This window comes from Clavelina lepadiformis, chromosome 9 (genome assembly GCF_947623445.1).
Source record: "Clavelina lepadiformis chromosome 9, kaClaLepa1.1, whole genome shotgun sequence".
Classification (NCBI taxonomy): domain Eukaryota; kingdom Metazoa; phylum Chordata; class Ascidiacea; order Aplousobranchia; family Clavelinidae; genus Clavelina; species Clavelina lepadiformis.
The window spans coordinates 5,543,445-5,566,307 of record NC_135248.1 but is presented as its reverse complement, the minus strand read 5'-3'; the positions used below and the strand labels follow the sequence as shown (position 1 = coordinate 5,566,307).

At 36.3% G+C, this 22,863-nt stretch overlaps 3 protein-coding genes across 5 annotated transcripts; 1 reads left to right on the top strand and 2 right to left on the bottom strand.

The window, feature by feature from the left end:
• Nucleotides 1–4,534: 4,534 nt before the first annotated feature.
• Nucleotides 4,535–15,179, top strand: LOC143470508 (myeloperoxidase-like). 2 transcript variants are annotated; one of them, XM_076968681.1, is made up of 24 exons: nt 4,535–4,763; nt 5,414–5,585; nt 6,019–6,106; nt 6,288–6,453; nt 6,694–6,844; nt 7,222–7,324; nt 7,412–7,568; nt 7,683–7,737; nt 7,939–8,045; nt 8,907–9,068; nt 9,232–9,378; nt 9,557–9,658; nt 9,862–10,011; nt 10,158–10,285; nt 11,679–11,792; nt 11,918–12,081; nt 12,218–12,351; nt 12,477–12,645; nt 12,760–12,929; nt 13,151–13,366; nt 13,522–13,752; nt 14,256–14,380; nt 14,605–14,743; nt 14,904–15,179. In XM_076968681.1, the coding sequence occupies exons 1-23, from the start codon at nt 4,691–4,693 to the stop codon at nt 14,734–14,736; spliced, it is 3,216 nt and encodes a 1,071-aa protein (XP_076824796.1). In that variant the 5' UTR covers nt 4,535–4,690; the 3' UTR covers nt 14,737–14,743; nt 14,904–15,179. The 2 variants fall into 2 exon arrangements, with proteins under 2 accessions (XP_076824796.1, XP_076824795.1); XM_076968680.1 differs by having other exon boundaries at nt 4,542–4,763; nt 14,605–14,769.
• Nucleotides 15,180–15,772: 593 nt separating this feature from the next.
• Nucleotides 15,773–17,768, bottom strand: LOC143470509 (uncharacterized). The gene is made up of 3 exons (XM_076968683.1): nt 17,218–17,768; nt 16,574–16,620; nt 15,773–16,474 (listed from the first exon to the last, which is right to left on the bottom strand). The coding sequence occupies exons 1-3, from the start codon at nt 17,277–17,279 to the stop codon at nt 16,281–16,283; spliced, it is 303 nt and encodes a 100-aa protein (XP_076824798.1). The 5' UTR covers nt 17,280–17,768; the 3' UTR covers nt 15,773–16,280.
• Nucleotides 17,769–19,878: 2,110 nt separating this feature from the next.
• LOC143471334 (perlucin-like protein) lies at nt 19,879–21,522 on the bottom strand. Of its 2 annotated transcripts, none has more exons than XM_076969785.1 (5): nt 21,364–21,522; nt 21,196–21,273; nt 21,078–21,125; nt 20,789–20,963; nt 19,879–20,407 (listed from the first exon to the last, which is right to left on the bottom strand). In XM_076969785.1, exons 1-5 carry the CDS (start codon nt 21,458–21,460, stop codon nt 20,152–20,154), a joined length of 654 nt encoding a protein of 217 aa, XP_076825900.1. In that variant the 5' UTR covers nt 21,461–21,522; the 3' UTR covers nt 19,879–20,151. The 2 variants fall into 2 exon arrangements, with proteins under 2 accessions (XP_076825900.1, XP_076825901.1); XM_076969786.1 differs by having other exon boundaries at nt 21,220–21,273; nt 21,364–21,521.
• Between the last annotated feature and the right edge of the window lie 1,341 nt (nt 21,523–22,863).

Genomic DNA, 22,863 nt, shown 5'->3' with positions numbered 1-22,863 from the left:
GGTAGGCGAAGAGGTTTACTTAAGTTTTCGTACTTCCTTACATTAAACTTATACGACATACATTGCTAAACTGTAATCACTTACAATTTCGATACAATAGTGTTATTAATTTTTCATCTAAAGTAAGCGGTTGTTAAGTTTTTGATTTAACCCGAGTTCAATATCGCCAGGAAAAGTTTTATGACTTCCTCAATTAAAAATTAACACTACCTTGTACATAAAATAATTGCTTTAAAAACTACTTCAGCTAAGCTATTTCCAATAGCGTTAAATAACCGAACAGTCCTCAAGAAATTGTTGCTCAATGTGTTAACTCATCGTAAAAATCCTTAACAAAATTAGACACTAGAGTACTAGACAGTAATGTACAAGATTTGCCCACTCAGCGTCAGGAACGCTTCTATCATCATTGACCAAGCATGAAAAATTATCTCGAGCACCCAAGCTATATGCTGTATATTGTATTTACAGTAAAAACCCTTACCTTAACTTATTGTAAGTCGATCTTATTGCCTTTTTTCTGACCCTGACCTAAAGACAACAAAAAGCTGTTAACACCAAAAAGTTAAGAGCTTCTGCGTTTAAATTTTGTAAATTCTTCTGTACATTTCGTAGTTTTATGTTGACCAAAAAGATTTATATCTTGAATTACATCATGCAAATGTTAATTTCTCTAATTACAATTTTCCAAACAGAGTTTACATTCTGATGCTGTATTATTGCGTGGGTAGATGTCGCTATTAAGCAGACATGATCGTGCATTGACTGTTTCTGCGATAAAAAAACATTTATTGGTATAGGTTGGGCTTAAACGTATAGCCTAAGTGATTTATACCACGGAATTTCGCATTTTTAAACGAAAATGAGAAGAAGTAATTCAACATATCTGCAGAATGTATAGAATGCGGACAAAAGTTTTTATCTTTAATTGAAAAACTTGATACTGTTTGTTTTCATCAAACCCCTTAAAAACACTTCCTGTATACTCGACATGTCATCGCTGAATTTGTGTCCAACAATTTTTAGTCTCAACTGATTTTATCGCACCGATCGACGTTAAAGTATGACGCCATTATATTGTTTGTCACATGCTCTATCATTCTCCATCAATGAGACAAGTTTGTTGACAGGGTGATTGTGCTGTATAGTGCAATATGTGCTATATATATGCTTGATGCTATACCTGATGTTGTGAAAATTGAAGATGATCCCTTGTCATGTATTAAGTTTCTGTTCAACGGTTGAATAGAATTGGCTTTTTTGCTATTTTTCGATTGAATCAAACAATTGAGAAAAACTTTTAGCATAGCTTCCAGCGATTTTAAAACCTCTTGTTAAACTTGTTTAAATGACATCACATATTTAAGCCGGTTTAGCAACACATGTCGTGCTTTCGCTCGAATAATGAGACTCTACTTAAAAAATTGTGTGTTGTGGCGAGATTTGCAGCAAGAAGTCATTTCAGGCCAAAAATCTGATTTTTCCAATGAAAAAGCAAAATGTGAAAAACCGAGTGATTTTTTTATCGTATATGTGAAATTATCCGCTGAGTCATGCTGCTATAATCATTAAGTTGTTTAGTCACTACAACAACGTCATTTACTACCCCATTGTCATACTGATTGAATTTTCAACTTGAGCGATAAATGAATCATCTTCCATATCCTGCTAGTATTAACGTCATTTGCTCGCAAACTTTTTATCATTATATTTTTGGATATATGATTTATTTATGCAACAAGCGTAGTGGTGTCGCTACAGTAGGCTAAATATATCGTTTTACGCAAATAGTGGTTGCGCAGCATTTATGGCATGTCAAAGCAGTTTTAAGGCGGAGAAAACTTTTAGGTTCATTGGCTGTTTGCCACCAAACCTGTTAATCATCAGCTTGCAAAATAAATAAAATGAAAGGGTTTGGACACACTCTTTCAACAAAATATACAAACATTCACATATTTAAGAATCAAACAAAAAATGGTTAGTTTATGGCAAAATTATTAAGTTAAGATGTTATACCTTTCAAAAGAGCTATGCAAAATTTTAGTTACAACAAACATTTTTACATCACCTATACAATAGACTGTTTGAATGTGCATAGCTTTAGCTTAAAGATGTATGATATAGCATTGTTTAGAACTTGCGTGCGTCATGACAAGAACTTTTGGACTTCTACTACTTATGCTATCCGCAATATATTAATTTTGTTTCAAAACAAAGCCGAAAGCTAAGTGTTTGTGACATTATCTACCAAAGCCGGGAACCAGTTTTTCCGCATTTTTTTCTTTCTAACACATTGGCGTATGAGCGAAATCTATAACAAACACATTTAATCATACTTTTCGAGCAATACCTCACCTTTCACCTTACTAGTATCTGACGCCGTCACGTTTTGTTTTTACAAATAACACGATGAAAGGTTGGATATTTAAGAGGATTTCGCCTTGTGTTAATTGTACGTTAAAACCTCCGAAATTCTCATATTTTGTGGTGCAGCTTCTAATGAACTTGTTCAATTATATTAGTCGATCTTGCACCAGGTGGTACTTAAAATGCTTTAATGTGACTCTAAGTTATATTATTGTGGTTTTGGAGCTATCGCAAAGTGATGAAAGCTGCTTGTGCCAGTTACTGAATGATAAAAAGTTGTTCCAAAGTTACAACGAGCTCTATGCGAGTTAATTAAATGTCGTGAAATCAGGTTTTATCAGGTTTAAAAATTAAAATAGCCATCAAATTAAATATAATTTTTTGTTAAATTATTTTTGGGTAAACTGTTACGTACTAAAGCTTCTTAAAACAGAAATCTCTAAATTTCAGTATAGACATGTTTCATGCTTCATATGACTTTCAGGTAGCTTTTGAAACACAAAGTTTAGTTCGATTGGTGGAAAATCTGCTTATTTTACAAATTCATCTTGTGTCGTTGGCAAAAAATATTCAAACGTTAGAAACACTCAAGTACCAGCCAAAGACACTCCCAGTCGGCAATTAAAGCACAAGCTTATGCTTACGAAGGCTGCTTAATCTGTGTATACGTGTGACATAGACCGCAAAACAAGTAAAAAAATACACAAACGAATTTTTCTTTTACTCTTTTTTGTTAAAACGCCTTTTATGTAGTTTTCTAGGTTAAGGTGGAGCTTAACAAGTGTAATCAGCAGACATACGAGTATAAATGACTCAGTAATTTTGTTGCTGTAGCTCGGGTAGCCATGATGTGGACTGTATTGATATCAAATAAGTAGGCATAGAGGTTAAGATTATTAAACAAACGATGAATAGAAACTATTAGCAGTAAACAGCGGGATCATATCAACTGCAAACTAGCAGGATTTTATAGCAAAATAGCCTGTTTTATAGCATTACTTTGGTTGAAGTTGGTTTTGTTGCTAATATGATTTAGGCTCAGCATTTCTGTCGTCAAGTTTACCAAAATATGCAATGTCACTCTTTTGTTTACGAAACCGTAATCGTATTTCCAGACAGGTTTAATTGTTTTCTACTTATACTATTAGTCGAATCAAGCAAGTACAATCGGCCAAATCTCCGAAAGACGGAAAAAATGTAAAGTTAAGGAGAAAATAACGTTAAAGGCTTTTATCTTAACGCGAAAGAGGACAATGGCAGTAACTTGCCTTCTAGCAAGCCAAGTTTTCAATACCGAACAAACGTTGTATTAAAGCTAAATTTGATTTCGTTTGTTGCTTTCTAACGGAACCTGTACCTACCATAAACGCCAATTGTCATTGTGCTTTGTGCTGTTCGTTTTGTGTTTTAATCTAAAATTTCCGGAAGAATTTTAAAGCCAGTGTAATTTTAATGAAAATGAAAACAACTGACTATTGACGTTTAGTGGCGCCTACATTATAATAAAACCGACATGAAATGACACGACAGGCTTCGTTTTTATGAGTAGTTGGCCCACAATCAAAAACAAAATGCAAATGTAGCCGACTGGCTACAACCAATTGCCCAACCGTGAACATCAAAACATTACAAGAAAAATGCGTATGATTATTGGCTTATCACCATAATATTTTTGTAAGTATTCTGAAACCTAAAAACTTAATTCAAACTTTCATGGAAAAAGCGCGTGAAAAAAGGCACAAAAGTTAATTTCATAAAATGCTAGCATAAGAATTTTTTCAGCAGTCTGGCAGTTTTGCCAGCCTATCGTGATCAGAGAGTAGCCTTAACTTTTTTTATCTGCTGACGGCATACAAATGTTATATAACCGGAAAAGTTGTTTTCGGTGTTTAGCAGTATCATAATAATTTTACCTGAAGCAAATGTTAGCTGTTCAGACTTTGTCTTCGACATATTCCGTTGCGTATCCTTCGGCACTTGAAAGCTAAACGTAGCTAAACCGTGGGTTTTATGACAAAGAAGAATCAACATTATTTTATTTAGCTTTTAGAAAGACATTAAGTATAAGCGTTCACAAAATTTTGCGGTTATTTCAACAGATTTTCTTAAAATGGTCTAAAATTTGACAGTTGGTTGAGCAGTTTTTTCAGAGCAAGATGCAAGCATAGCCTTTTTTAATTTAGCCGATTACAAATGACAATTGTATGTCAAAATACGTCGTTCGGAAAATGTTGCGAGAAGTCGACTTTGGAAATATCCTTTATAAAGCAGTTTCTCGGATGCTTGTGTTCAATTAAATCTTTGTCCGTTTAGAGATAAGACCATGGTTGTAAGTGCGATGTTTTCTCATCTGCTGTGGCTCTTAGCTATTTTTACCTTGTTGGATATTACAAGGGGTAAGTAATTTTGCGCCTGATAAATAATTTGTTTTTCCTCTATGCTAAATATGTTCAGAGGAAATGTTTTACCACGAAAACTCTAATTTTTCGTGAATGTATACTGTGTATATGTTATACATATGCGATATATGTATAACATATTATAGGAATTAAAGTAAGCGTTATAACCATACTGCAACTATAATTAACGTCTTTCCATTTTATCTTATGTCCAGCAAATACAAAAACATGTCTAATATTTATGTCGGTCCATTAAGGCAAACTTTGCTAAAATCGCTACGTGCATGCGCTTGGACAAAATTGTTACCACGTGCTAGATTGCAAATGTCTGGCACGTGCTTAACAACTTAATGTACGTATTTGAAATAATGAATTACGTTTGTCCTTACCAGCTTATCGCGTATATTGATAACATTCATCGTTAAGGCAACGCCTTTTCGTACAAGTGTTAATGGAAAGCCGATCGCTAAAACACACCACGTACCACAGATGAGTCGTTAATTAATCCTGCTTAGGAAACATGATTTGACGAAAGTTGACATGTAACTTGAATTATCTGATAATTACAACGTGCTTTCGAGTTGAATGCGTTTTTGACCGTGGCCGAGCTGGTTATATTGTTGTAAGTCATCTCTTGGATTTTAAAGGGATGAAAAGAGAAACAGCATTTATGGTAAAGCAGGGATGGTTTGCGGCAGGAAATGGCTTTCAGTATAAACTCACGTCAAGAAAATTTACTTACCAGCAGGCCAAGGCGGAATGCATCGGGTGGGGCGGTCATTTGGCACAGTATGGAATCCGGGATCGTTTCTTTTTCGAGTAAGACAATTACCGTCTGTCTAAACTGGTTATTTTAATGAACATTACTATATGTCATTAGAGGAGTACAGCTTAGAGGGCAATATACGCACAAGAGAAATTTCATCGGTCTGGTTTCAGTTTTAATTTTAAAGTTTTTACGTGAGCAGACGTGGTGTAATTTAAAGGAGATGTGCGCATGCTATGTTGGCACCAAATTGTATTTACGTCTGTGATAAATGTTGAATTGACTAAACGGTAATTCTTTACAATTTTGTGCTTGGTCCTCCGACGTAAATTACGACGATCACAAAACTGTGTCAAAGGTTAATTAATTGTATTCTTGTGAACGCAATTTACTGCTTAGTAGTAAGATAAATTAAATCGTATAAACTGTTCAGATTTATCATGATGCAAAAAAACAAAATTTATTACATGTTACTCTTTTTTAAAGGAAAGTGTCAGATATGGCTGGAGACGTGGCAGTGTGGATTGGTCTAGATGACTTAAATAAGGAATCAAAGTTCGTTTGGAATGATGGGGTAAGTGAATTAGACGCTTAAATTGCGATTGTTATCAGAGTTACAACTTTGCAATTAGACTTACACACACGCTTTTCTAAAAAGCCTGCATGTAAAAACTTTTTCTTGTTTTCCTCATATTATTTCATAAAAAATTGCCAAAATTAAACCGGTTTTATTTTTATCTTTCGTATAATGATAGATGCCAATCGATATTGGCTGGATGGGCGCTTGGCATTTTCTTGCACCGGACAATGAAAGGAACGAGGACTGTGTGGCCATCACGAGCAAACACTGTGGTTATACGCGAAAATTGGACGACGTGAGATGCAGTGACAGTCATTTCGGACTCTGCGAAATGAGCATCGGTAAACGTGCTTGCAATCAAAAAAGCTTCATTTAAACATATGAAACGTTTTCTTATAAAATCGGCTGCAATTAATCAGCTCATTTTGCGGAAATTAGATTTATTGTTTCAGTTTCCGGATCCGGCTCAAGTGACAGAGCAATGCTTTTTTTTGGCAAGCTTAATTTTTTGATGAAACTTTCTTTGTTCCTTAATGAAACGTTGATGTCAGAAAAATGATGCAAGATTTTGTGTCAAACAGGGTCAACTCCGGATTACCTGGTAACAGAAGTGAAAGGATACACATACGCTTTGATTACGTCAGAAACCATGTATGAAGCAAGTAAGAGAATGTGCGAAAAATGGGGTGGAAAGTTGGCCACGAAACCTCTTTATGACTCCGCACTAGCCAAGTATGTTAACATTTTAATCAATATTTACTGCAAGAACGTTAGTTTTTTTTTGATAAATGCACCTATTTTTTTTCATAAGAAACAGTCTATAAGAAACGTGTAGGCTCATATTTTTTGAAAACCTTTTTTGTTTATGATTTTTTTTGTTACGTTTGCAATCAATTGGTTGTTGTGCTGATCTGATTTTTAAGTATTATGGTAATAGGAAATTTTAGTTAAACTTAAGAAACTCAAAGACAATTTACTAAAAATTCCAGTTCAAAGTTTTATTTAAAATATTCAAAGAACGTTTATTGTTTATGTACAATACGCCGATAATAATACGATAGCTTATAGGTTAAGTAAACGATTACATAACAGTTAATTGTTGCTGGCAGAACAATCGTTAACAACCTATACGGCGATCGCTTGTCAGAGCTGGAAAGTTGGGTTGGTTTGGACGATATTGAATCAGAGGGAACTTTGCTGACAGCGTTAGGAGTAAGTTGTCTTAAAATTAAACACTAAGTTAAATGTCAAGAATTCCATCTGCTTTTTTCTTACCTGTCTCTTTAAATCTATTGACAGAAAGTGGCCTCCGAACGTGACATTAATTGGTCAAGTGCTTTCAACAGCGATCACCTTGATTGTGCGAGTTTTGAACCCCAACAAGGTGGCGCAATAAGACTTCGACCATGCTATTACAAGGCAACAATCCTATGCGAAAAACCTTCTGTTGTTAACGGTAATTATATAGCAGTCCGAGCTAAAAATATTCGCGAGTCTGTACACGGTTATATTGCCTCCATAGTTTTCATATGAGCTAAAACATAAAAATCATTGTTTTAAAACTGTTTAGAACACCAAATGCCGTCGGAATGCTTGGTGAAAACAGAGGAGTGCCAAATCAACCAGTAATCAATTTTACTTGTATCTTACGATATCATGTGGCAGTATATGCCCTTAATGAAGTTATACACTATACAAGCTAACACCTATTCCGTTTATTTCATAACGGTAGCACAATCCACTTTGTGGAAAATTTGTATAATAGTGAGATCTTTCTTACGAGTCTACGAGTAAAACTCAATTAAGGTTCATATGTAATGAAACAGATATCGAAGAATAGATGGAACTTGCAACAATCCAGTCAATCAAGACAGGGGTCGCGTAAACCGGCCTTTTAAAAGAATGCTTCCGGCTAGTTACGAAGACGGTTTAGGTGAGTGGTGGCTTTGTTTTTATGTCTGCATTCTCGTGACACCGCGGCATGGCACAAACGGCGCATGAGGGTACAACATCCAATTTTGAATTTCTGTACAATTTCCACCTGTTTTAAAACTGCAAAAAGCCCAGGTTTTAGCTTAAGTCGTTGTTCTGTTTAGAGATAATGTGATAAACAGAGATAATGGCAATTTTATCCGTGGCTTTTTTTCAAACTGATCATAAGTGATAGGGCTGTGCAAAGCTTCAAGTTCGATCCATGTGCAAGCGCGTTATTATGCAATTACGGTTAACACATTTACTCGTTTCAAGAGACCAAGAATGGTGCAGTTGTAAGCTCACGTTTCAACTATCTTGAAAATATCTTTTCAAAGTTAAAAATATCTTAACATCAGATAAATTAAATCACTTCAAAAGACAAAAAATGTCAAAACAAATTACTTGTCTCCTAATTTGTAAAATGCATTCTGACGCGTGTGGCTTTCATTTTAGCACTCGCCCGCTACAAGCCTGCTTTGTAAAATTGGATGGTTTATTGTGCATGACTGTCCAAGACTGCTGAGCTTAGAATAGGCAGTAAAACATGAACTTTTATGCACAAAAGCTTCTAGGGAGCTTGTGAATTGAACGAAAAATATGCCAGCATGCAAGAATACATTTTTAAAGATTTTTAACTGTGTTTTCATCATTTTGATAACATTTTAGATTTGAAATGATTTTTTTATGCAAACTACGAGTATCACAAACTTTCAGAATGATAATAACAAACTACAACACAATGCAACGTTACGACACCAAAAAAGACAAGATAATAGCCTTATTTAATTACATGACATCACAATTTGTTGTTGCTTTACAGGTGTACCAAGAGGAGGCGTACCCTCAAGACTGCCATCACCTCGGGCTGTGGTGAAAGCAATGAACGATTCGTCTGAACCACATTCTCTCACAAACACCAATCAACTACCATTGTGGGGGCAGTTTTTGGCTCATGATTTGACCAAATTGGGAGAGCTAAAAGGTCGGAACATTTTGGAACAACATATAGTTTTGTATGTGTCGGCTTTTGTGATAACTTAAACACGAAAACGAACACTAATTAAAGAAAACAGTGTTTGAAGTAATTCGCATTTACTATTATTTTGCTTGTATCACTATCTAACTAAAACATGATGTATTTGTAGACGAAAGGGGACACATTGCTTTGAAATGCCCGTGTGGCGACAATAATCCGGAATGCTTTAATATCCCCATACCTGTTGAGGACCCAGTGCGTGTACAAAAAGAATGCTATTCATTTGTGAGGGCCGAAAAAGTTCCTGATTTAAATTGTGAGTTAAATGCTGTCCAGTAAGTCTGTAACATGAAAAGAGTTTTTGTATAACCTTTGAAAGTCGTGTAGGCCTACACCTGTTTCGTTTTTTGAAGTTATTACTTTTAAGGCATCCGTAATAAAAAAAACATTTTGGGCAGTAATGATTAACTGATTAACTTTTGCGTATTTATCAGGTGGTAACAAAGTTCGCGAACAAGAGAACCGAGTAACTTCTTACATAGACGCAAGCAACGTGTATGGAAGCACTGAACAGTTTATCACTAACTTAAGATCTGGTAAAGTTTTTGCGGTATTAGACATTGCTTTAAGTTTTCTGTTTGTTTGCGACAAAACTGCTTATATACGTACATGCTGGCTTACGGATACAGAAACAGTAGCTAAAACTGCCTCTGGCGCTAATACCCAACCTACACCCGTGACTTTACCGTTAATCCATACTGCCAGTCGTATAAAGGAAACCTTATTTTTTTTATTCCAGGCAATGACGGTCAGTTAATTATTGGCAATTATACCTACAATCATTATCATTCTTTGCCTTCTGGAGCACAAGTGCCTGACAATTTAGAGTCTAAATTTGAGTGCGAAGCGCTTCATTTCGATTTCACTTCATTACCTTGCTTTGCAGCAGGTACGGTATACTTATTCAATTACCCAACCATCGTTCCTAAACATTTGTTTTTTGTAACATTGAAAACCAAGTAACTTCTAAAGAACTGAAGTTCAATAACAAGTCAGGAACGATGGATTTAATTTTATGTACTGCCTTCATTTTAGGTGATATAAGGGTGAACGAGCAATCTGCTTTGACGAGCGGTCATATAACCTGGCAGAGAAAACATAACCAGATTGCAGCGGAACTCAAGCAGCTTAATCCCCATTGGAACGATGCTAAACTGTTTGAGGTAAGTCTCTTTATGTGACGTCCTTGTAGGTAAACAACGAACTAAATACGTTTCACACGCTTCAGACAACCCGGTATGTAATCTAAACACAGGATACAAGTGCAGGAAACTTACATGCTGCGCGTACCAGAATGTCAGAAAAGGTAACTCGTGCAGTCGCTTCGTACCTTTTCACGTCTGAGTGTGGTGTAATGTATAGAAACCGATCTTGCTAAAACAAATAAAGTCCTTCAATCTGTCTGATTTAAGTAAACTTATCCAAGCCCACACAGAACGTAGCAAGCGCCAAACATGCCGGTATGCGCAAAATACATTTTTACTGAAGCGTGAAAGTCTGCAACATACTATAGGTCTCTTGAAACGTTTAGTTCATGTGATCTGGGTGAGATAGAAACAGCGTAATTTGTGGTGAGCAGGTTAGACTGTGTATTTGGTGGAGTAAAACAATGATTACTGTGGAGGTAGTTACCTCATAAATCACACTTATGTTGACAGATTGCACAGTCGTTGGGCTAACGTTCGGGCCTATGGCAAATTTTGGTCTCGAATGCATGATTACGTAAAATACAACCACAAATCCTTGAGCCTAGACTTGCTGCCAACATTACACTTATGCAATTTCAAGTTGTTATTTACGTCGTTACAGTTTTAAGAAATCTTAAAACATTACAAAAAGCTTTACTTTGCTTTATATTTAAGCACTTTTCACGCAAGTATAAACATGTAAAACGACTATACACAGCAAAGTACATGTAACCAAAGCACAAAAATATGTTAACAAATAACGCCCAGCCTCTATAAGTCTATATACTCCGGTTTTCGTTTATCTTAGAATATAAAGCCTCGCCTAATGTGCAAGCTGCCATGGTATCAAATTCCTGTAAGCTGATTCTCATGCAAATGCTGTCAGATGCTGTTTGTTCCAAAATCCGAACAACACCGGAAAAAACAATTTTAAACGAAAAACACATTTTGGCATGAAAATTTTCTTTCATTAACATTGTAACATATTTCCGGTCTTGCAAGGAATTCCAATGTCTAATTTGCGATGAAAGGAGATTAATTTCGGAGCCTTGTGATTAAAGAAATGGTGAACTAAATACATTCCATTATACAATACCGGAATGCCAAACTATTACGCATAATTACATTTAGAATGTGTCGTGTTTTGTCACGATTTTTGTTCATGAAGTTACTTTCTTGTAAGTCCGAGACCAAACGGAAGTTTAATCTGCGGTCGGTCCAATGCGATTTAAAATGTTAAAACGAATTAACTGTTGGCGGCTAAAATTCACTTGAATACCACGAAATACGCTTCTGCGTGTTAGACTTTACCAGGCGAAAACTTGTTCCTACGTCTAACAATGTGGACAACGTGATTATTATTTTTCAGGTAACCCGACATATCATAGCAGCAATACACCAGCAAATAACTTACAACGAGTTTCTACCAAACATGCTCGGAGAAGAACAGATGAAAAAGTTTGGCTTGACGCTGACGAAAAAGGTAGCTTTGCTGGAAATGAAAATAATTTTTCTTACTTCAAAATGTTTCTGGTCAAGAAACGTTGGGGTTAGTATGGTAAGCTTTTTCCTGCTTCATAAGATTGTCATCTTTTGTATACTAAATAGGGTTACTGGCTTGGTTTTGATACAAACTATGATGCCACCATCGACATATCTTTTGCTACTGCTGCTTTTCGTCTGGGCCATACTCTTATCAACGCGATGTTTTCTCGACCCAACCCAGATTACTCTGACGACCTTGGCTCTCCTAGTGTTGACTTAAGATCACAGTGAGGAAATGTTTAGTAGAACCGTTTGACTTTGGTTTTATTAGTTAGCCAGCTATAAAGCACATAACTGCAACCTAATCTAGCAGCGAGTATCAAGTATTTTGCTCTTTGCTGATTTAATTTTCTTGTTCGGAAGATTTTTCGACCCAACCGCTGTGTTGAAAATGCATGGTACCGGCGCCGTTCTGCGAGGAATGGTGAGAGATCACGCCATGAAATATGACACTCAATTCCCCGAAGCACTTGTAAATCATCTTTTTGCAAGAGCAGGTTTACTCCCTTGCCCTTATTCCTCTACGATTTCTGCTAAATGCTACGATAGCTGAATAAATCACATGTCAGTACTCACACAACGCTGCTGAAACAGCATTGTTGAATATCATTTTTTGATTTAGGGGAATTCGGAAAGGATTTACCCTCGATCAACTTGCAGAGAGGCAGGGACCATGGTATTCCGTCTTATATGGAACATCGCAGGTTCTGCGGCTTATCGACGGCATTCAAATTTGAAGAAATGGAAGACATGCCGGAACAAAATCGCAAAAACTTGGCCAAAGTATACAGGTATAAGGTGACAAACTGCATAATTACACAACTGGAACCATTTTAATGATCATTATCAGAAGCTAAGCGTTATGCTGCTCATCATTTGCTTTAATCTCTTCTCTGTTTTTGCAGTCATCCTGAGGACATTGATCTCTTTGCTGGAGGAGTGTCGGAAGTTTCCAGAGGAAGCGGAATACCCGGGCCAACTTTCACCTGCTTGCTTGCCTATCAATTCCGTGATTTGAAAAAGGGAGATCGCTTCTGGTTTGAAAACGGAGGCTCCAATGCACGCTTCACTTACAGTAAGACTGTCTAGAGCTGCTCCCTTTGTTCTATTTAATGAATAGATGCTATTTTTATCAGTATAATTAATCTTGCAACCATGAAGTCACTCTTTCTGTTACTCACACACAGCAATGAAAATGGCATTTATTAAATTCGATTTAATTCAAGCCCAATTTGTAATTAGAAATTTTCTCCCGTTGTTTTGTCGTTTTCTTTAATTTATACGTTTTTCTCTCAGGTCAGCTCGAGGTAATCAAGAGTGTAAGTTTAGCCCGTATCCTTTGTGACGTTGGAGAAAATATCACTACCATTCAGCCGAGAGTGATGGAGCAAATTACGCAGCCAGGAAATGCTCGCATTTCTTGCTCCAGTTTAACCGAAATTGACCTCACACCCTTTCGCGAAACAGATGGAAGCTACGAGACCCTGCCTGACCTGGGCAACGACAAAAGTGGTATGGAGTTCAAGTTCAAAATCAAATTTTGTTGTTTATTCTTTACGTTACAAATCAGTGTGCTCCATTGCGCAAACTTGAGATTATTGCTTGTTACGCCTGCAGCTTCTGGTTAGGCTATGATGCAACCGTTTTCAAAACAGACTGTTTTACAGACTACCAGTGGACATCTTGGTTTCCCATTACAATTTACGAGGGAAACACTCTTCCACTTAAGCCAGCGTCCGCAGTCTTGCGATTTCTCCGCGTTTACAGGCCCGATGCTGTTTGCGATAATATTTTAGCAAATGAAATGAGAAAGACCAATGGATTTTATCAGATCCGTTTCAAGTGTCTTCCTGGAACAATTAAGGAGACTGATTACCCTTATGTTGATTCGGAAGAAGGTGCGCATAACATAGATGTAAAATACGTACTAGAATATATAATATGCATTGTAAGTAAAATACGCTATATTCAGTAACTTGCAACCAGCAAGTGTAGACTATAATCTCCCTGCGGTCAGCATTTTGCCTTCGGTTACACATTTTAAAATGTGCAAATGCCGCACTAAAGCTCGTTTGTCTTGAAATAAACTGCACTATATACATGTAGTTGAAATACCCAAGTTTGTTTTGCCTTAAAACTCGCGCAGTCAGCAGAAAACCATAAAACTATTTAGCCAACACCATCACTACATCGTCAGAGCCGGCAAGGTGCTTTTCAGAGCAAATAAGCTATTAACACCTGCGTCATTTACGTTTAAAGTTCTTTTCTGGCAATGACGTCAATATCATGACGAAAGAGTTTGGCAACTTTGTGTGTTTTGATTTGAGGTCAAACATGTTATACAGTATGTTTTAAGACAAACTTGTATCAGCATTGCACTTTAAGCATTGTTGCATCACAGCTTATTGGACAAAGTGGTCTGACCAATCAACACCAACAGCGACCTTTTACGATGATGATGAAAACTTAATTGGCGCTGGAGCATGTCTTTACCCTGTAGCGATTCAAGCGCAAACAGTGGATGGGGTAAGTGTGGAATAAATTTTAACAGTTATTTATGTCGTGAAACATTCAACCATATTTTTATTCAATACTGCAACACTTTATAGAGATAACTGTAGGCTCACAAGTAATTTTGCTTACGCTTGTATACTTTTACTTAATCATAACCAGGTTTAATACACTGTACAAGCCATTATTAAGGTAAGCATTAGCGTTCATATCTGTCACCTTTTGCCTTGCATTTGCAGACTCCTGCTCTAGAAACAGGGGAAGTGTTTGAGATGTTTAATCCTATACACGGACTTCTATGCAAAGGGATTCAACAAGAAGACCAAACATGCGAAGATTACAGAGTGCGCTATCTTTGCTTGAAAGGATAGATGACCTGTAAACTAGTTCTAAAACTTATACAGGTATTCACTAAAATCAGGCTGAAAGTTAAAAACTCAACTATAATAGTTGCTTTAATACTGTTTAAACTTTACTATCCGTATGGAAATCATGTTTAAGCCAATGCTATAGCATTTGTTTTCATTATATTTTACAGGTCAGACCAGTGCCTAAATGACTTGCATTATTACTCCTTATACTTAGACAACAATCATGAGATTTCTTTTGTGTATGTATATGCCATGGCATTTTGGTGAAGAGGCCTGTATACCACAACAGCGCTTAGAGTATATATATTCTCCACTTCAAAGATCTGTCACCTGTTCCCTTTGCGGTTTTTACCTCGTTATTTAATTTTTTTGCCCTGCTGTTTGCGTGGCTTTCTTCTATTAAAACTGTTCCATCACGATAAATAAACACATTATGCAACTTTGCTTTCTGAATTGCAGTGTATTGATAGATGGTTTACAATGCATAGATGTTGGGTTGGAAATGTCTTTCCACAGCTGTTGAAAATTTTCAAAATCAAAATCAAAATCAAACACTCTTTTTGAAAAGAAATATGTCAACGACATCTCGCTACACAAAAATTCGCTCAGCAAATCAAATTTTGCGCTTGAAAACCTTTTCCAAACAACGTTTATTACAACAGGAAACAGCTACTGTGACGTGGGTCCTGATAAATTGATTTATTGTGTTTCGGCAAAAACACCACCGGCGTGAAGCTATAGTTGCCGCGGTTGCCTGATTCTATGCTGAAGTTACTTTATGACGCTTTAAATGGGTAGCCTAGTCGTATTTGACGTAATTATGATGTCACTATGATTTATTACGACTTAAGCAATGTCCACCAATCGCCACAATTGATAGTTGTCCTTGATTTGGCTATCTTCTTTGTCGGCTGATGAGTCTCTCTCTTCTAACCGTGAAGTTTGGTTGTTCCGCTTACATCAATATGTAAATGCAATTTAGCACACACTTACTTATTGATTAGATTGCCTGCAAATAAATGAACACCGCAGCAGCAAACAGAATACACTTTTATTTACAGCTTCCAGTCGCCCGATATTATAATTGTGGTAATTACGTTTGCTTTGAATGCATTTGTTTTACGGTATAAAACTAACTTTTCATTTTTCTTCTCTCTTCTCTCTGCTTCAAAAATGGAATGCATCGCTTATTTATATGATGACGTAACTTCTTTGTAATGCATAAATCTTTCTTCTGTTCATTTCGTTGTTGACTTCGAAAAGTTGCACCGTCTTGGCTAATTTTGGACTCTCAATTCTGACGTATGTGTTTTCCAAATTGTTGTACCAGTTCAATCGAGGTAAGGTCTTTTCTCTTCGTTTCTGATCACGCGGTCTTCACATGATCATTTCCAATGCAGATGTTTTCCACACGTAGGCTTATGACGTAGCATAAAGTCACGTGGTTGTGGTTCGGTTGTCACAACTTATTCAAAATGTAAAAGCTGGTTACTCGTCTTCTGGTTACTTGTGCAGTTATTACGCATATAGCTTCAACTTTGCAGTCAGTGATGGAGAGTAGGGGATGGGAGGCAAGCCGTCACAGTGGTAAGTTGTCGCACCACAAAAATTTCCATTCCAGACAACTTAAGTGTGACAACCGCTGTCGACGATTGCAGCCATCTCTCTTTATATCTTACTAATTGGAATGAAGAGATTGGTGGTAGGAGGGCTGGGTTTCGTTTTGTATATTTGTTCACTAAAAAGCAGTAAAAGTTGAATATCTCAGTTTCAGACAAAAATAAATTACTTGGTGTTTTCTTAGTTGTAGAATAAACCTGTTTCGAAAAATACTCACCTCTGTAGGATGATACGGTAGATACACAATTTTCTTTATCAATTTTCCTGTGGCATGCAAAAGTTTTCAAAATGAAACCCCGGGCAAGTTATCACTGTTATCAGTTAGCAAGCTGCCACTAAGTTACACAATTCAGTAAACACATTCCAAAGCTACTTTCGATTGCGTTGTACATGTTTGTTGAACAACTAACACGCTTTTAACTAAACAGTTTTTGTCTTAAATAAGATTTAACTGCAACTACGGCCTATTCTGTCAAATTTTACAAGCATGTAGAATACGCAATTGGTTATGCATAAAAAAATTGTTGCAAAAAATTTGTTTTTTGAATTTATGGTTAAAGGTTTTACATTATAGAGTACTCAATACTTAGCAGTTAAGTAAAAAATATCTAATTATAAAAGTGCGGTAAATTATCCCAGTGAGTGTGACAACATCTCACTGTATATAACGGGCACGTTATCGCTTAAGAAATGACCTTATTAAAATTTACATTGTTTATCTTCTACGACTAAGTTTGTAAACCTGTTCCCTATAATGAATGTTGCAACGATAAACACTTTCTTACAGTATTGATATAATGAGAAAATATAAATTGCATGAGAAATACTGTTGGTTGATGCAGAACATAAACAACTTGCCACCTTTTGGTCAGGTGTCGAGGAGTTTCCTTCAAAAACGAAGTTCTCCAGGAATCAAGTGTCATTGTCGTTAGGCATCGGTGTCAGAAATCTTATTCAAACAGAATCTAGTAATCATGGTTGCGTTGCTCACACGCCTGACTCTATCGAGAAATTTGATGGCATCTGACAATGTTACACAAACAAATATTCGAACATTACACAATAACTTGATAGATAGGAATTAAAATTAAATGACGAAGATCACAGGAGCTTGAACTGGGCTTGAGTTTGAACTTGAGCTTTAGTTCATTTTGAACAATTAGGATGTCAATTTAGTAATTAAAAGTTCTTTGGTGATGGCAGCAACTTTCCATAATCGCTCCATCTCACCTATCAAGGCTTTTATACAATACCCGGTCATGTCAGCTTTAGTTTGTTGTCACAAATTGCTTATAACAAAGAGCTAAATCCTCTATATACAGTGTACACTCAACCTAGTAAGAAATATCATTACAAGATGTAAACGCCTACCTCCTTCGAACAGCTTCTTTCACTCATCGCCATACACAGACGGTATCATCTGATCTGGTACGAAGGGAAGTAATAAACAACAAATGTTTTTTAGAAATTTTGTGCAGGCTATATCGCCGTTTTCCTGTTGTCTGGGTTGTTTACAACCGAAGCTTCACCGGCACCAGTGGCCACGGCCAACAGAGCATGCTATGACGATTGAAGAATGGCGTTTCACAAGGATTAATCCTGGCCTTTGTGATACTTCTAAAATTCAATCCTCAATTATGTGATCACTGATTGCTTGTTCACCAGAGCAGCTGGCGTTTCGGTGTTTCTCGAACCTCACCAAACACCGTTGTGTTTAGTATTGAAACGCAGCTTGACAATGTGTGTAAGGTAACACTTAATGTCAACATTAACCCTATGGCAGTGTTTGTTAACCTTTTTAGGTCAGAAACTCCTATAACATTCTTTAACAAGCTATGGACCACTTCGCAGAAAACACATTGCAGAATTCGAAATCATATTTTAATCAAAGTGGTGGCAGTCGGAAAGACGACAAAAACAACAAGATACACGCAATGCAAAACTAACTAAACTGTACAACAACAAAAAAATGACAAATGAATCAGAAAAGAAATGGAAGCAATAGAGCGAGCAGCAAACAGTACGCTCTCTGCCCGTTTATGTTAACAGATTTAGTATTGTAGCCATCGTGTATTATTACATCACAAAGTTAGCTTTGCAATTGTCCAATTGGACCCCAGGTGAAGAACTCCCGCCCTAATTAGTTATTAACTTATTATATTATATTATGTATCATATACCTTATTGTGTATTTAGATGCTTAAATTATGATTTTAGTAAGAATTATTACAGTTGAATAAAGCTTATATACTTTGAAATAAATACACATTGACTTTTGTTGCATCATCAAACCCTATACTCATGTTATAACCACCTACTCTTTATTATCTATACACATGACCTGAACCAAACACGTTTTTGCTCCAGTATGCCTACGCGGACGACCTGGCAACCGCATTCAATGAAAATGAGCTATCTCATCTGAACCACTTTTACTGTTAGAACAAACAAGGGTTCATCATAAATCATCAGTTATCAATGTGATTCGTGATTCGTATCATAACTTGAACAAAGAGTGGCAGGAAAGTCATGCCACGCTCAACAAATTCACCATCGACGCCCACTCCCACCCCACCGGGTTATCACTGCTTAGGATGGCCTTGGTATGGTTTAACCGCCTGCGAGCAGGTGTCGTTCGATTCCGCAAATGGGAGTCGCCAAACTCTAGAAGTGTGGCTTGAGGGAGAAAACTACAGACCATGCAATATCCGATTGTTCCAGCTGGCTTGAATACATTGACCACATAACCTGGAAGGTATGGATGACAGCACGACCCAGTGGCTGCTCGACTTGTCTTGTTACGACATCTAGCTATGGTAGCCAAAGGACGATTTATAAATGCGAAGAAGAAAAAGAAGTCAACAATCATCCGGAAACTTGTGCCAAAACACCTGAGATACCGTGGGTTATTGTTTGCGTTGAGCTATTAGTTTCTTCTCAACTCTGAGTTCAAGACTCTATTATTGTACAGACAACTTTTTTGTTATAGAGTTCACTCCAAGTAAGTTCAGCAAGTAAGCAATTTGACATGGATTTTTTTGCAAAAATAATGGGTCTTCCATAATCGTTCCTATATTGAAGCTGGTGCAAATGGATGATGTTGAAATACATCAAACTGAGAGGATTTTTTTCATGGCTCCCTTGCAATTGCTCATTGCGAAGTAACAAGTTCAACGCTTTGCTAAATTAATATGATTTTTGTTGTATTTTAGCATTGCTGTTAGTCCTGAGCATTAAACATAACACGCTTGGCAGTATTTTTTTGCAATGAGGTAGAAGTAACGACTTTCGCAGATAAAATGATTTTGAGTTTTTACTCTTTGTGATTTTTTAAGTATACTTTCAGGTGTTTTATTTATAGATTTATATATGGATTGCAGCTTTTTACATTGCAGAAAAAAGGCTTTTTACAGCAAATTTCTCAACTAGAATAGAAATTCCAGCAAAATTGTAGTAAAATTCTATTTCTACTCTAAAAGTCCAGTCCAAAACAGAACCTGAAACATAACTTATTACAGCTCGTTTCCAGAAGTTTGTTAATATTTGGTAACTGATGTCAACACACTTGTGAACCAGCAGAATAGCCTCTAGGCTACACCTACAAGTTTAAAGATGCACAGGTTTGCAAGTCCAAAATGAATGTTGATTGATTGTGAAGCTTGCTGGGCTTTTACAAAGTGTATACAATATATAAACACGCAAAATATTTGTACAAAATACTGCGTGCACAACTTGAATAGAAAGAAACTCAATGAGTTTTCGAATGTCTATACTCTATAGAGTTTAAATGAAGTTTTAGAGCGTAACTTTTTTCTCGCACAAACCAGTTAAAGTAGAGGAGCAGGCTCCGTCGTTTAGTTTATAAGCATAAATTCTCGGTCGAACCAGCACACAGTCTTCGTTTCCAGCGTTGTTAGGTTCTCCGTTCGCCCAGTTGACGTTTGATGCGCTGGAGCCGTCAAGCCAAACGAAGGTTCCTTCTCGGGAAATATCGTTCATTCCGATCCAAACATCAGGAGCGCCTTCGTTCAACAAAACGTTTCCAATGTTTCTTTGAAAACAAAAATGTCTCGTAACACCATCTTTTGTGAAACAGACACATTTTCAACTAGTCTCCATGCGTTTATCTTAACGCTGGAATAATCCAATAATTTTTTGAGGATTAACAGAAGTTTTTTGGCAAATTTCTCGATTTGTTTCAATACTTTACTGCCCAGTCTTTAAAAAAGGCCCAAAAACTTTGAAATTAACGACAAAGATGCCTATTTTTAATCTGCTATCTCCTGTGTTGTGGATATGTTAAGGTGTACAATATTACTGGGTAGAATTCCATCCTTTGCAATTTTTACAAAACCTAAAACGCTCTTTGTGAAGGTTATTATACAGACTTCATTGCTTGGACTTAGTATGAGGCCCGATGTCTTAAACTTACGTTCTTGTCTCGTAGTCTTTCATGCCATGCACTGCTAGGTCACCTCCTTTTGATTGACAGATGTAGCGACTGTCATGCCAGCTGTTTGCAGTAGTCGTTAGTTGATACTGATAGACGACATTAGGATTTCCTGAGTCAACCACACTAAACCACTTTGGATCATGAAGGGCTTTAACTGGAAGGTTATATTGGCAATTATCTTTTCTTTATCTGCAGTATACTGATCTGATATAACACTTAAAATATACGCTTAAAATAGTAGCAAGGAAACTGATGCTTGTTGACCTACCGTAATTGAACAAGACTTGTAAGTCAGCATTGTAAGTCGTGAGCCGCTCTGCAACATATGAAAACAAACATAAAAAACGAAGGTCGCGACAACTAAATCACACAAGTGGTGTTCATACGTATCTCATTTGTAGTTGGCTTACGTTCCACAAGCTCCTCTACTTCTTGGTCGAAATCGAGCAATTTAGTAAAGTTTTCTATTGAATGAAACAACTCAAATTAGTTCAAATGAAATCTATATTCAAAGTTTAACACAACGGTGGTAGTAGACCCATCCGTAAGTTTACCTTCTGTTGCTGGAACTGTGGTCTGGTTGACAGGCAACAGGTAAGATTCTTTTATGGAGAGCCCAAGGAAAATCGCTAACATAAGCATCATCCTCATTGCTCGTTAGAAGTGCTTCAAAATATTCTTGTTATAAACTCAATCTCTAGCTGATCTGTTACTGTGGCGCACAGAGTCGTTTATATACTTTTTGAGCGATAAGAATGGAAGTAAATATTTTTTCAAAGCTTTTGCAATCATTAGCACTTAGTATTTGGCCAGTAGAGTCGTCTTGTTATTCCAATCTAGTAATATGCTAATCTTTCAGACAAAGCAAATGTTTTTTAAAATTTATAGCAGGGAGCGTAAAAAGTTTCCCTCTCGCTGGTTAATCAAACGGGCTTTGGCAAACATACACCTCGCGATAAATATATTGTGACAGAATGAATGACCAAGGTTTAATAGGATTTATCTCGGAAATAAAAAGTACAAATATACTTAAACGTGTAGAAAACATGTTTTTGTTGATAAAAAATTTCGTGTGTTGATTGTTTTCTGTGTTTTAATTTAAGTAATTTAAAAAAACAAAAACTTATTATTGTTTTTCAGACGTTGTTTCTATCCTTTAAACTTATAGAATGTAGGTTGCTGTTTATGAAAAAATATAATCCATAAAAATGTTTGTTAACCCAACCTTTTGCAAACGTGCTAATATATGCAGGGGTGTAATGCTACTCCACAGCATGCGTTCTTGATAACTTGTATTTTTCTTTAATAACTTTCTTCATTGATAAAATACACAAATTTAATCTTTATTTGCTTTAAACTTATCTTTGTGATATGATAATCGTTAATTAGTGAATGTTATCAGAAGCTGTGACATGTATATTGAAACAACATAAGAAATGGCAGATTTTATCAGGCCCTACAAAGCTCCGGCACCTTAAACATTGTCAATGCACCCCTGATTATTATGTAAAGTATAATGTTGGATAAATCTGCTTGTGGAGACTTGTCTAGAAGCGTGCTTATATTTTTACTGTACTATAAGCTTACTATAATTTGGCATCAACATGCTTGCAAATGACGGTATTGTTCAAAATAAAAACGAAATTAAGTCACACAAGAAAGAACGAGTTATGTGTTTGATTGCAAGTGCTTATGATTAAAACAAAAGCAAAATTTTTAAATTGTGATGATGATTCCGAAAACATTTTGATCCTGAAAACATTTTGTTAAGTAAACAAGCAAAATATCAATTTACAGTAATTACTGTATTTAAATTTTTGCCATGTTAAAGATTCTATAAATTGTTTCAGATAATTATAATCCCTGTAAATGTTATTGTCATTCCACAAAATTATTTCATTTACATGCAACACAGAAAGCGTTATGGATATCGAATATGCTTTATATTTCTATTAGTTATCACGGCTCCAGAGTCAGGTAATCAGGTAGGTAATTTTAATCAGAGCTTCTATTGTTGCAATTTTTGTCAGAATATTGAATACATGGCAGACTGA

Excerpts from the sequence above, each read along its gene's own strand:
- LOC143470508 (XM_076968681.1), top strand. The coding sequence starts at position 4,691 with ATGGTTGTAAGTGCGATGTTTTCTCATCTGCTGTGGCTCTTAGCTATT. Across the intron at positions 8,046-8,906 it reads TAGTTACGAAGACGGTTTAG|GTGTACCAAGAGGAGGCGTA; the intron begins GTGAGTGGTGGC and ends GTTGCTTTACAG. Across the intron at positions 12,082-12,217 it reads AGTGTTGACTTAAGATCACA|ATTTTTCGACCCAACCGCTG; the intron begins GTGAGGAAATGT and ends CTTGTTCGGAAG.
- LOC143470509 (XM_076968683.1), bottom strand. The coding sequence starts at position 17,279 with ATGACACTTGATTCCTGGAGAACTTCGTTTTTGAAGGAAACTCCTCGA. Across the intron at positions 16,621-17,217 it reads CCTCGACACCTGACCAAAAG|GAAAATTGATAAAGAAAATT; the intron begins GTGGCAAGTTGT and ends TGCATGCCACAG. Across the intron at positions 16,475-16,573 it reads TACCGTATCATCCTACAGAG|TGAACAAATATACAAAACGA; the intron begins GTGAGTATTTTT and ends ACTGCTTTTTAG.
- LOC143471334 (XM_076969785.1), bottom strand. The coding sequence starts at position 21,460 with ATGAGGATGATGCTTATGTTAGCGATTTTCCTTGGGCTCTCCATAAAA. Across the intron at positions 21,126-21,195 it reads GCCAACTACAAATGAGATAC|AGCGGCTCACGACTTACAAT; the intron begins GTATGAACACCA and ends CATATGTTGCAG. Across the intron at positions 20,964-21,077 it reads ACAAGTCTTGTTCAATTACG|TTAAAGCCCTTCATGATCCA; the intron begins GTAGGTCAACAA and ends ATAACCTTCCAG.